General features: G+C 38.3%; 1 protein-coding gene across 12 annotated transcripts in view; it reads right to left on the reverse strand.

The window, feature by feature from the left end:
* Positions 1 to 14,788, reverse strand: part of ccdc186 (coiled-coil domain-containing protein 186) — a 124,299-nt gene that overhangs the window by 92,019 nt on the left and 17,492 nt on the right. For all 12 annotated transcript variants that reach the window (XR_011345352.1, XR_011345354.1, XR_011345355.1 and 9 more), the window contains exons 3-6: positions 13,669 to 13,795; positions 9,325 to 9,453; positions 6,308 to 6,520; positions 4,886 to 5,005 (exon numbers count right to left, since the gene is read on the reverse strand). Coding sequence is in view for 7 of the 12 variants with exons in the window: in XM_069899983.1 (XP_069756084.1) it covers positions 4,886 to 5,005; positions 6,308 to 6,520; positions 9,325 to 9,453; positions 13,669 to 13,795 (589 nt within the window). In the remaining 5 variants the exon portion in view is untranslated. The remainder of the gene's footprint in view (positions 1 to 4,885; positions 5,006 to 6,307; positions 6,521 to 9,324; positions 9,454 to 13,668; positions 13,796 to 14,788) is intronic.

Below are 14,788 nucleotides of genomic sequence, written 5' to 3' on the forward strand. Positions count from 1 at the left end.
TCACACTCAGGTCATTATGTCTCGAGTTTTTTCCCCCAACCATCAGGCTCCTGAATTCCCAGAACATGTGGTTAGTGTACCATGGACTTTTTCTGTATACGTCTTAATATTTTAATGTGTTTAACTTCTATTCTACTTATATTTATGTAAATATGTGGTCCTGGAGAAATGCCATCTCATCTTTAAAGGTGATGACAAGAATGGGAATATTTTTGTCTACTACAGCAGAGGCCCTTCTGCCCTTGATGTTGTGCCGACCCATATATTCCTTAAAAAAAAACGAAACCCTCCCCAACCTATAACTCTGTAGTTTTGTTCTATCCGTAAGTCTGTCTAGGAGACTTTAAATGCCCCTAAGTTTCAGCCTCCACCATTCCAGGAACCCACAACCCCCTCTCCTTAGCTATACATATGTCCTCTAGTGTTTGCTATTCCTTCACTGGGAAATAGGCGATAGCAGTCCACCTTATCTATAGCTCTCATAATGTAGTAGATCTCTTAAGTCCCCTCTTATCCTTCTCTGCTCCAAAGAGAAAAGTCCAGCTCTGCTAACCTTGCCTCATAAGACATTTTCCAATCCAGGTAACATCCTGGTAAATCTCTACTGCACCCTCTCCATAGCTTCCACATCCTTCCTATAATGAGGTGAACAGAACTGAACACAATACACCAAGTGAGATCTCACCAGAGATTCGTAGAGCTGCAACATGACCTCTAGACTCTTGAACTCAATCCCTCATTAATGAGGCCCAACATCTCATAGCCCTTCTTAACTATTCTATCAATCTGCATGGCAACATTGAGAGATGTATGGATTTGGACCCCAAGGTTCCTCTGTTCAACAACATTCTTAAGTAACCGACCATTAACCCTGTACTCAACCTTCTGGTTGGTTCTTCCAAAACGTATCACCTCACACTTATCCAGATTGAACTCCATCTGCCACTTTTCTGCCCAACTTTGTAACTTTCGACAACCTTCAGCTCCATCCAGAACTCCTCCAACCTTCGTATCATCTGCAAATTTACTGACCCATCCTTCCGCCTCTTCATCCAGGTCCCTGCGGCACTCCACTAGTCACTGACCTCCAGGCAGAATACTTTCTTTCCATTCCTTCCTATTCTGCTTTCTACCTGCAAGCAGATTTTTTATCCACACAGCCAAGGTTCCATGGATCCCATGACTCATAACTTTTTGAATAAGTCACTCAGGGGGACCTTGTCAAATGCCTTACTAAAATCCATGTAGATCGCATCTACCACCTTACAATCATCAATTTATTTTGTAACCTTCTAATTTTGAACAATGCTTTAAAATTTCTTCTCAAACTTTTCTGTCTCTTCTCCCACACCTTTTCAACATTCCTGACATAGACACAAGATTTCGGTTTTGGCTGAATCAATATTTTACAAACATTATACCAGAACTTCTTTTTTCAACACTTCTGCCTTTATTTAGTCCAGGTCCCATATGCTTTCTTTCAAGCTGCTTTCTCAATAAAAGATCTGTATCTTGAAAGATATAGATCTTTTACTCCCAAGTGCATTTTGCTCTTTTAGAATTGAGTGATACAGAATTATCTTCATTTTTCCCACCAGGTGGGACCTCTTCATACTTCTCACCACTAAACTTAACCTGCTCTATGTTGTCTACTTCACCTATCGAAGTCTATAGCTGGTTATTGAAGTCCTGATTCTGAAATATACATTTATAATTTTTTTGTGTTTTTCTCGTCAAAGCATTTTAATTAGATCTTAAAATGACAAACAACCTGTGCCAAAAATCACGTTAACTTCTCTGAATTATTAACTGTTTTTTATACCCGTCCCTGCCACATTAAACCTGCTCTTCAACAATATCCTCCAGAATCCAAAATGAACTTTAGTTGCTCCATAAAATAACCAGAATGTTCATTAAATAACATATCCTTGGAATGATTGCTGCACTCAAAATATAACTGAAAAAAAAAAACTCCAATTATTAGTAAATTAAATATTTAAAACATGAAGTAAATAGTGTTATCACACAGCAGTACTCCTAATGGCATTGACAAACCAACGAACATTGTGAAGCAGTCAGGAGCGTCATGCTTGTATACTGCCATCTGGCAGTGGTTCAAAACATTGTCAACAAGAAAATTTTATAACAGACATTCAATGATTAAAAACCACAATTAAAACTTTTCCAGTTAGTATTGCAAAAACAAAAGGGGGGGGGGGTAAAGGGTTCCAATATATTCTAGAAGTGGGTAATGCTTTAATATTTGTCTTTCTGTTCTCAAGAACGTTATTTTGTAATTAAGCAAATACTTCAGATTTGACCCATATTCAACAAATGAATGGCAAAACCCCCAGTTTTATTTGCACTCTCCTAGTCTCAATGACTGAATCTTACTTGGCTCTCGTTGAGAGATGTGGAAAGGGAGAAAACAAAAAGAAAAAAACCAAACAGAAAGGAAAGCATATTAATTTTTGACAGTTTTGAACTAATTTTCATGGCTGTGTTTGAAAAGTTAATTATTCTTAAACAAGATTTTTTTTTTTTTAATAAACACAATTAGGACATTGTTTTTTTTCCTTGATGGTTGAAGCATTTCAAACAATGAATCACAAGGGCACAGTGCTGGATTTTTCTTTCTAAAATCCTGAATTATCAAATGCTCAATGCAAAATTATATCTGAGAAAAAACTGACGTGTCCCAAATCCAGTATCTGGAAACTCCCAACTACATGATTCCATACAGATTTCCATGCATGGCACAACACCATATATGATTGTAAGGAGGTAGACTATGTGCTCTCATCCAACTCAACCCTTCTGCAGTTGTCAAAACACAGAAGGAACTCTAGTCTTGCAGCGTCCATAGGAGGCAAAGAGGTATTACCGATGTTTTGGGCCTGAGCCCTTCCTCAAGGTACGAGTGACAAGAGAAGCATCTGAATTAAAAAGTTGTGTCAAGGCTGACAACACGAGCTTCCATGAAGCCTGTCCAAGATTACTCATTTGCCTCAAGTGTACTACCAAAAGAATCATCAGAAAATGTTTTTCTTCTTGTATTTTCACCCATCATCAACTCCAAAGTGCGTTGAAAATATTTCCTATTAGTCTAGGTCTTTCAGCAAAATCGTGCAGACACAGATTTTTTTTAAAAAATTGGACATTCTGCACGGTAACAGGACATTTTGGCCAACGAGTCTGTGCTGCCCAATTTACAACTAATTAACCTACACCCCAGGTAGGTTTCAAATGGTAGGAGGAAACCGGAGCTCCAGGGGAAAACCCATGCAGACACAGGGAGAACCCACAAACTCCTTACAGACAGCGTGGGATTCGAATCCCGGTCCTGATCGCTGGTGCTGTAACGGCGTTGCACTAACTGCTACGCCAACTGTGCCGCCTCAGCAGAATTCTATTCAGTCTACAGGATCAACACCAGGACAGGTGAATTGACCAGAAGGATTAGCCCATTGTCAGACTGGACAGTTCTGCAAATAACTAGAAATGTAAGTAACAATATAGCACATTTTGTAATAACAAGCAAACTATTTAATCTGAATCATCCCGAGTAGAAAAGACAACAAGAGAACAGAATGGATGACACAGTTGATGACTCCTACAGTGAAACCACTGAAAATCGTTTTAAATTGAATCCAGAACTAATAGCAAGTAATAGATGCTTTGTTTAAATCAATATCAAATGTAATGATAACATATAGTTTAAGAAATAATATTGAAATATTTGAACAAATATGGGAGCCTTACATGAAACACAATAGCGAAAACCTACCGGGGACATTCACCACCTAAATTAATGAAAGGAGAAGGAAATGAAAAGAATTGACTCAGTGGAATTTCTTGTTTATTTTTATTGAATGACAACATTGTTTGACTGGTTTAATGTATCCTAGATTTTGTACTTTAAATGGACGGGAGGGGCCAGGTAGGGAGGGTGGGATGGGAGGAGGGAAGTGGGGGGAGAAAATGGCACTGTATATATTTGAAAAGGAAAAAGTATGTATCATGGTTAATGTGGTTTATGGTGTGAAAAATAAAAAATTAAAAAAAAAATATCAAATGTAATGTTCAAAATGCAAAAGGTCAATATGCAAATAATAAGTTGATTAATCAGCTGCATACTATAAAGTACACAATAAAATATCTTTAACATATCTTGCACATTAATCTCCAGAAGCACAAACAGGGCATACACCCAGAAATTATAATACAGCATGTTTCCGATTATCCAAAATGCTTGGGACCAGACCCATCTCGACTAAGTGGATTTTTCTTTGGATATTCAGGAATTTTCTCCAAAGCAGCCCAGTAGCATCAGGAGAATACTTGTATCAGCTGTCACTGATCCCTGTCACCTCCCCCCCCCTGCTGACACCAATCCTGCCCGGAAGGCCAAGATCCCTGGTCTCACCTCACCTCTAAGTGGTAGGAGGTTGCACAGGGATGGTCCTCCAGCAGAATTTCAGAAGCCCTGCTGAAAGGGTATTTGACAGAGCTCGTGGCTCGGTCAGGCGAGCGGGGAGAGAGTGCACAGTTCAGGCGGGTGAGCAGGAAGAGAGCGTGGTATTCATTTCAAATTTGGAGTATGCCACAATGCAATTTATCACAAAGTTGCAGTAACTCATAGCAAAATATTACAAATTATAAATAATCAGTGCTATCCTTTCCTACAATGTGTGAACAAGTGTCTCCTTTGTAAAATGGATTCCCTGTCCCCCCCACTTGAACATGGTGGGTAAAAAATTTTAAACTTTTTTTTTCAAATTGTGACGTCATGTCTCACCCGAAATTTTTTTTAGGATATTCGAAATTTCGGTCTTCAGTTAATCGGAAACGTACTGTACTAAAATCCTACAATAATTGGACTTGCCTTGTGTGAATCCATTTCACTTTTTAACTTGTTTTGGGCCCATTTCACTTTGATGATGTTTGAATTGATGTCTTCCTTCAGTTTTTCAACATCTCTGTTGAGCCTTGCTGCTTCTGCTTCCTGCAACCAGTAAATAAATATTGAAAGCATGCTCTGCAAAAAGATCATGTTCAAGTTGTCAGAAATATGAAATAAAGAAAGGAACTGCTGGAACAGTCTCACAAAGAAAAAGCAAGACAGTCTGAATGTTTTCCTTGGGCAAAAACCTCAAATATTAGAGGACATGTGCTGAAGAGGGGAGGGGGGGGAAGGGTACGGTTAAAGTTTTTTGCTCCCTCACAGAAAGCAGTCAGTGCAGAAACGAGCTGCCGGGCTTCATGGTGGAACCAGATACGGTGGTAGCATTCAAGAGGGTTCCAGAAGGACACATGAATGTGGAGGGAATGGAGGGATGTGTATTGAGTGCAAAAGGCAGAGATTTTGTTTAATTTGGCATGGTGTTCGGCACAGACATTGTAGACAGAAGGAACTGTGCTGTTCTGCTACATGTAGAAACTGCCCCATCTACTGAGCATTTTTTTGCATTAATTTAAAACACAGATTTTGGTTAAAAAAGTTTCCACATTCATGCATCTCCACTACACTTGGTGACTTTCATGGCATTGCTGAAGAAGAAGCAATGAAACCAAAATTTCAAAGCATCCTTTCAATTACCTCCTCAGACTTACAACTCCCTATCCCTCTAACCTACGATTCTGGCTTCTCGATAATGCCCATCCATTGGTAGCAAGCTTTCAGTTGCCAAGTCCCTATGCCTAAAGGAAAAAGAGTCAACTGATACATCATTATGACATGAATGCTTGGAAGTACCGGTAAATACAACTGATACAATCAAAGACGCAAAACAAGACTTTATCAAATTTCAGATCAAGTCAGCATTCTTTTGTTTCCTAAGAAAACAATGATACATTTTTGTTATACACTAGTTTAGTGCATATACTGCAGCATTTTTTGCCACACTTTCACTACCACTACTCCCACCAACCTAGGTAAACATTCCAATGTAAAAATCATGTAACCAATTACATGATAACTCCTGAGGACAAGGAAGGAAAGTTATTCAAATGTGTAACAGGTATATAAAACAATGGTTATCACCTCTCCGGCTCAAATATGGGAGACAGTGGATCACACGGATGAATGATTATTGTCAAGTTTACATATCTTCAAGTAGTGGATCTAAAACGATACTCCCCCAAAAATTATTACATCTTAAAGAGAAAAAAAAGACTTCTTTTTGAGTGATACGATGTTAGAAAACTAGATAGAGAAATTTCATCCTGAACTACTAACATCAGTATTTCTTCAAATGATTTAGTACAAATGCACATACAGTCTCAAGACTGAACTTAGATTAGTTACCTTTGATTCATATAGTTGTTGCAACCTGGTCTTCTCTTGTGTGAGCTGTTTGGCCTTCATTGTCAGTTTCTCCTGTTCTCGGTTTGCATCACGCAATTTTTTTTCAATTCCTTCCTTCGCTTTTCGAAGATCAAGGGCTTCTTTCTCTCCTCGAACATATTTCATTACCATGGCTTCTTTTTCCTGTCGAGCCTCTTCACATTTTTTGTTTGTCTGTAAAATTAGGACAAGACTGTTTACAAAGTCTAATTTTTAAAAAAGAGAAACTGAAATGACCATATTGTAGCGGCAGCTACATTGCTCCTGCAATAACACACACAACCAGACGGGTTGAGCTTAGTGAGCAGATTAGTTTATTGCAGGCTGCTGGGCTACACTTGTACTCCCAGCCTGGACCTGGCTGAGAACCGTGCTGGAGGGCGCTGACGTCATCCGAGTGTCACATGTTCCCCCAGCGCAGGTTTCTGAGCCCCGAGCTGGAAGGAAGGAAAATCCCCCACCCCCGACTACACCATTTTGGCTGGCTGCCCCGCGACTTACAAGCAGGGCCGGTTCGCCTGCCTTGAGGTGAGCCATCACAGTATCAAGTTATGAGTCTTGTAGTGAAGACAAACACTACAAATTAAGCAAATACAATTTTTTGGTGAAATACCTTGCAAATGCACTCATCTGTTTTAAAATAAATTGTAAACCACTGCCAAATATTATACATCTTTCTCTTTTCATATCCACATTTTTTTTGCAACTGAAGACCTCTAGAATGAAGACATATGGTCTTGGGGGCAGGAGTCAATCAGAGAAAATGTACCAAGACAAAATCAAAATGCATTCGCCAAAAACACTTGGTCAGCAAGTCATTCTTGCCAATTTCTCAGTTCAAAGCCCTATTATGAACCAGTTCAGTAACAGTGAGACTGCATTGATAACAACGCATCAAGTTTGCCCTTTGATTTTTGACACAATCTTCAAAACAATTAAGATAACAAAATATCCACTGTCAGCAATGAAATTAAAAGCTAGTAAACATCTTTGGATATCATAAGGGACAAATTTCACCCAGAATACCGTAGACAAGTAAGAAATTCTTCCAAAGTTCCACTGGCTCTCTCATCACTACAATTGTACAATGGCACAGTAGGGCAGGATAAATCAGGTAAAACTGACTGACCTACAAGAGGGAATAACTCACAGGGAAATCGTATGGGAAATGGGATTGTTCCGAGAGCTGACACAGACATAATTGCCTCCTTGTATATTTATAGGTCATATGGAATCAGTTTACGTTGATTGATCTCTGGTTCAAACTCTCATGAATTTCACATTAATATACACTTCTATATTTTTGGTCTTGCCTAAACAGGTTGCTACAGTGCATTTTGTAGATGGCACACAGTACCAATATACCTTACTAATAGCAGAGGAAAAAGAATGTTTATAATGGTGTACAACGTGAGTGTTAAGTAGGTTGCTTTATCCTGGCTGGTATAAATCTGGAATGAAGACTTACTTTACCATGGTCATCGGCCATTATTGAAAACTTGGCTAACAACAACCTTGCACTCAGTGTCACCAAATCAAAGGAGGTGATGTGGACTTTAGGAAGGAAAAACCAGAGGTGTACAATCCAATGATCATTGGGGGAAATCAGATGTGGAGATGGTGAGCAAATTTAAATTTCTGGGAGTCACTATTTCAGAGGACTTTTCCAGGTCTCAACACACAAATGTCCTCATGAAGAAAGCACATCAGAGCCTTTTACTATCTCAAGAGCTGGGGAGGCTTGGTCATGATATCCACAGATGCGTAGTGGAAAGAGCGCTGACCGGCTGCATCACAGTCTAAGTATGTGGCACCAATATATCAGAGCAAAAAGTCCTGCAGAAGGTAGTGGACACAGCACATCACAGGTAAAACACTCCCTACCATTGAGAAAATCTACATGGAACACTACTGTCAGAGAGCAGCAGCATTCATCAATAATCCACTAAAGTATAGGTGCCACAAGTCTCCTACCACAAAGTTCAGGAATAGCTGTTCCCCCTCTACCTAAACAATAAACTCAGAGACTCATTTAAGGAGTCTTGCATTGTATGTTATTTATTATTGAATATTTATTTTCTCTTTTGCAGTTTGTTTGCACTTTCTTCTCGTTTACATTTCTCTCTTTTGCATACGCATCTTTTCTTGAGTACTTTTTTTAAAAAAAAAACTAGCGACAAGTTGAAATTCTGCCTGGCCCGCAGGAAACAGAATCATGTGATGTCATGGATGTACTTGGACAATAAATTTGAACTTTAACTTCATCAAATAGCTTATCTAGGCAAATGAAAAACACACACATATTTGGCTTGTTGCTCAGGTCTGTTTTGGGATGTCAGAAGACTAGAATCTTTTATATCAGTTCCAAACTCTAACCTAATTTTTTTATTAGTGATCTGATTAAGTTTATGGTGAAAGGTGCCCATCCTATCCCATCCTCAGAATGCTGACGGTAGTGAACTTGCCACAATCATGCCAATCAACGTCGAGGGTAGATGGACAGCTTCTCTTTTTCCCCCCAGAGATGGTCGATGTCAGTATAACCATCAGCAAATATCCCGCTTCTGACTTTATGATAAAGGAAAATCAAATATGAAGAAGCTGAAGATGGTTAGGTCTATGACACACTCAAAGGAACTCTTTTTTTTGAATGGATGATGGATAAAGCATAAATATCAAACAAAATTTTTTTTAAAACCTTCTGAACAAAACAAAACTCCAATTTAAAAAGTACAGCCAGGTCAAGAAAGGGTTAGTTCCAGAAAAAAAGTCCACAAGCCCAATTATTTTGAAAATGAGAAAAGTCAATTTTCTATAGAACACATTCATATTGCTCTCCATATGATTGATACAATTCTTTCATTTCAAAAATGCCTTGGGAGAATTTGTTGGATTTTTTTTCACATTTGGTCATTTGTAACCAGTGGAGCTGAAGTGCATTCTATTTGAAATCGACTATATTTTGAAAACATTCTTACTTGCTCTATCTGATAAGTTAGATTTCTTTGCAATTGCTGAATGGCATTTTTGGCAGCAGCGTCCTGAGAGATCAATTTTTCCTTCACTATTTTTATTTCCTCCATTAGACTTTCGACCTTGGCTTCCATCTATAAGGAATAAATGAATACACAATGAGTAGACAATTCTGAGAATCATGTCTGAACCTTAATTGAAAATAAGCACAATTTTTAAATCACAAGTTAATGAAAATTAAATAATGTTATCATAAAGTGTATTGTCTTGAATAACTACGCATTTCTCAGGCATAAATTATTAATTAGTCAATGAATAATTCAAATCGTTTTAATAAATAATTAATTCGTTCATAATCTAGTGGGTTGGGTAATTTTGAGAAACTAATCATAATACAATAGATTTTTTTTTTTAAAAAGACTGAAATTTAGATCATTCTGAGAAATGTAAACAAAGAATGAAAGGATATAAAAGGAAAAAGTCTAGAGTGAAAAAGGTGATATAAATGATCAGCGAAAATTACTGCTGGACAAATTAAAGGAAGAAGTAAGCAATAAACTTCCAGGAGCTAATGGCTTGTGTCACAAGGTTTAAGAATAGATCATGGATGCACTAGCTGTCATCTTCCAAGATTCGAGATTAGGATGCAGCAAGTGCAACTCAACTAATCAGGAACTGGAAGAGAATCTTGACAAAGCATAATTGAGAGTGTCCTGTCTGGCTGTATCATTGCATGCTACGGTGTTGCAAAGCATCAGACTGGAAGTCTACTCAAAGGATCATCAAAATGTCATTTGATGACATTCATGGGGAATGTTGCTGAAATAAATCTCAAAGAATTATTGAGGACCCTTTCTATCCACCGCATTGTATCTTAGACTTACTACCTTCAAGGAGATACAAAAGCATTAAAATCAGGACTGAAGGGCTGGGAAATAGCATCATCCCACAAGCTGTGAGATTGACGAACAGTATCCTGTAAACGAGTAAATCATTCCAAAATACACATGTATTTATTTTAAATTATATAGATATGCATATATGTGATTATTATGTGCTGTGCATTGCGGGCATCTGTGTGTAGAATGATTGGGAGGAATGCAGTTTCATCTGATTATATGTACAGTCAGATAATAATGAACTTCACAAAGAAAACAGAATTGCAGACCATTAGCCAGACATTAAATATTAACCAAATGACAACAGCGCTCTTAGAAAAGAATAAGGTTGGGCAGTCAAAATGGATTTGTGCAAGAAAAACACATTCGATGAACATGAGCAGCGAGAGTTGGAGTTTCTGTGAGAAATAAGGAAAGAGCATGACAGGTATATTTTTTTTTAAATTTGGATGGAAAAAATGACAACTGTGGCTGACAAGAGAAATCAAAGTAAAGGAAATGGTATGCACGGAAGCAAATATTAGTGGAAAGATGGAGGACTGGGAAGCTTTTAAAAAGATTAACTTTAAAAGGAGGTTAGCAAGTAATATCACAGAGCTTTTTTAACCATATCAAGAGTTTTTTTTTAAAAAAGAAACAAGAGTAGATTTAGGACAGATAGAAAATGGAGAAATTGTAATTATCTCCTTATAACAGAATGAATATTTTGGATCAGTCTTCACTGTGGAAGGACATTAGTAACACACCAGACTCTTAGGACTTTCTCAGAAGAGAAGAGCGTCCAGTTAAGATCACGAGAGAGAAGGTACTTGGGGAGATAAGTCTCCTGGACTGAATGGAATGCACTCTCGGGTTCTTTAGGAGATAACTGTAGAGATTGTGGAGGTATTGGTAATGATCTTGAAGGAATCAATGAATTCCATCATGGTACCAATGGTCTAGAGGATTGAAAATGCCATGCCATGGTTTAAGAAGGGAGCAAGGCAGCATGAAGGAAATTATAGACCCATTTGCTGGATGGTGTTGGGAAGCCGTTGGGGTAGATTGTCAAGGATAAGCTTATAGAATACCTGGAGGTACATGAAAAGATAGGCCCAAGTCAGCATGGTTTCCTTAAAGGAAAATGATGCCTGCCAAGCCCATTGTTAATTTTTTGAAGAGATAACAAGTAGGACAGACCAGGGGAGATGCAGTTGATGTTGTGCATTTGGACTTTCGAAAGGCCTTCAACAAGGTGCCACACATAAGGATGCTAATCAAGATGAGATTCCGTGGAATTACAGGAAGGATAATAGCATGGTAGAGCATTGGCTGATCTGCAGAAAATAAGGAGAGCATGAATATTCTGGTTGGCTACCAGTTACCAATGTTGTTCCGCAGAGGTCAGTAATGGGGCTGATTCTTTTTACATTGTATATAAATGATTTGGATTATGAAATAGATGGCTCTGTGGGTAAATTTGCAAATGATACCAAATAGGTGATAGGGTGGGGGGGGTGTTGAGGATACAGAAAGGCTGCAGAGAGACTTAGATAGATTAGGAGAATGGGCAGAGGGGGCAGATGAAATACAATGTTGGAAAGTGTACGGTCATGCACTTTGGTAGAAGAAATAGACTGACAGACTGTTACATAGATGGGGAGAAAATTCTAAATTCCAAGGTGCAAAGGGACTCCAGGTTGACTCCATGAAGAAGGCAAATGCAACGTTGGCATTCATTTCTAGAAGAACAGCACACAAGAGCATAACTATGTACAGCTATGGGTATCTTATTTGAGAAAAGATGAGTTTTGAAAGGTGTTCAGAGATTTATGAGACCGATACAAAAAAATGAAAGGGTTAGCATCAGAGGATCAATTGAGGGCTCTTGGACTGTACTTGTTGGGAGTACAGAAGGATGAGTGGGGACCTCCTACAGGCATTTCAAATGCTTAAAGGCCCGGACATAGTAGATGTGGCAAGAATGTTTCCCATGGTAAGGGATTCTAGGACACGAGGGCATAACTTCTGGATAAAAGGGTGTCAATTTAAAACAGAGATGCAGAAACATGTCTTCATTTAGGCAGTCATGAGTCTGTGGAACATTGCCACAGATGGCTGTGGAAGTGAGGTCATTGGGTGTATTTGATTAGTGATGGCATCAAGGATTATGGGGAGAAAGCCAGGGAGTGGGGCTGAGTGGAAGAATGGATCAGCTCAAGATTTGAATGGTGTACCAGACTCAATGATCCAATGGGCCTACTTCTGCTCCTATATCTTGTGACCTTGTGTTACTTTTTCAAAGTTGCAATGAGTAGAATCAAAAGGAGTTCAACCGGTTGTGATATATTTGGACATTGAAAGGCTTCAACCATCTTTCATACAAGAGTTTATGAAACAAAATTAGAGCACATGGTATCAATTACAGCCCCTTCCAACCAACTTGCCTATACTGACCAAAATGATTCACCCAATCCAGTCCAGTCCTGCTTGCCTGTGTTTGGCTCATATCCCTCAAAACCCATCATATCTGTGTATCATCCTCTGGCATCCCATCCTATACACTCTTCACCTTCCACGAAAAAAAAATGACCTTTCTGGTTCCTATTAAATCGCTCCCTCTCATCTTAAACCTATGTCCTCTGGTTATCAAGCAATTTTTTCACAGCAAGAAAGGTTATTTAGCAGTAATTATTACACAACGCCATTAAAGATCATTTGAAAGATTAAGCATGATATCTTTGATTCTGCATTGATCGCACCTGTAGGGATGGAGGGTTCAGCTTAACTTTGTGTGTTCAGGTAATGTTTTTACACAGCAACAATTACATGTACTGACAGTTCCAACAGTCATTATTACAATGACATATAAACCACCATTATCTTTTGTACTTTGAATTTACCAGAGTAAAACTCCAATTGTTAGAATATCCTGGTGTTTTAGCATCTGGCTGGAGGGAACCAAGTGTGCCGCTAAGGCCAAGGGTTCGTAGCATAGGAAGGGTTCAGACCTGTGGTGTAGACTGCAGCCAGAGCCAGAAAAACCAAGGATCAGCAATGTGGGTGGGTTTGCGGCTGGAACTTGGATCTGGAATGAGGGCTGTGTGTACAAATGGAGCAGGATCCAAAAGTTTCAGAGAAGAAGAAACATACAAGTTGAGTCTTACTAAGTTTTATTTCTTACTTCTTGGAAGCTCACTGTGAGCTCTTTTTTCTGCTCCATTTAAACTAACTGGGTTGAATTAAAAATTTTATACCACTGCTTAACTGGCAAAAAAAAAAAGGAAATAAAAGTGTAAATAGGAGTAACATCCAATTGTTTGGAAAATCTGCCAGTCTGGCACTATTAAGTCCCATCTGTGTAGAAGCATCAGCATTTTATAAACAAATTTTTACAGCATCATGTACAATACCACAATTCAAAATTAGTTCTTTTATAAGTTTGCATTCAGAGTTGTATTAGTCTCTTACTAGTTTTATGGTGTTGATTTGTTGTTTTTCTGTTTCAGAACGCTTTTTCAATTCATCTTTCAAGTCGTCTTTTACTGCACACATCTCCACAATCATTTCCTGATGCTTTCTGTTTTCTTCTATCAGTCTACAGATAAAACACCACAGCAACAAAAGCAAATGTTTCAATTAGCGGTATTTCCATCTTCAAAAAGTGAAAATTGGGCAAGCTAAAACTTGCTTCTATTTGCAGTTTTAAATTGGAACACTGGCAGCAGATTATAATATTTTGATAAATTACTTTTGCAGCTTTATAGAAATAAACTAATCTCCTGTTTATCCATGGGTTTACACAGAAAAAAACCCTCTTCATTTCATGTCCAACCGAAACTGAATGATAGAATGTACACAAAATAGCACGAGTTTAAATAAAATGAGCCTCTCCATCTTGACCCAATTATTTGAGCAAACAATCAGAGGACAATGCAGCTCATATTTTAACTGGTTGGCAAGCTGACAGCCTTCACAGAAAGTTAATTCATGGAATGTTTGTTGTGACAGGGAGTGGCAAAGAATCAATTTTAAGGTTAAAGCAAGTCATGTGTTCTTATCCTTGTGCACTATTTTTACAGCCAGAAACATCATGACATGGGAAGCACACAAGCAGCACTGTTAGGATACTTTATTACAAACATTTGGGACATATTGCCAGATCACACATATACATCACTAGTGAAAAACAGTAATATTATGCATTTGAGGGGAGGGAGTGGGTGAAAAAGAAATACCTGTATTACACTTCGAAACAATAGAACGATTTTACAAATTACTTTTTTTCCAGTCTGAGCCACTTTATCCCTCTGTCTAGGTTTCCACATAGTTCTTGACTGCCTTCAATACTGAAGAGATTGTTAACAATAAACTATGCAGCCTCTTGCAAGATAAAAATCCAGATTCTGAAGAACTAATTATACAGTGTGTGGTTGAGTTAAAAAGCTTTTGACTAGCTTCATGTACTATGATAATAAACAGGATTAATATTTACTTTCTCTCCAAATTTTTGTCCAGCATCCACTTCACTTCCAACCTTTCTAATTTTCCCCCATTCGTCCATGAAAATATTCTTGCTGCCTTATCCAAC

This window comes from Narcine bancroftii, chromosome 10 (assembly GCF_036971445.1).
Source record: "Narcine bancroftii isolate sNarBan1 chromosome 10, sNarBan1.hap1, whole genome shotgun sequence".
Lineage (NCBI taxonomy): Eukaryota > Metazoa > Chordata > Chondrichthyes > Torpediniformes > Narcinidae > Narcine > Narcine bancroftii.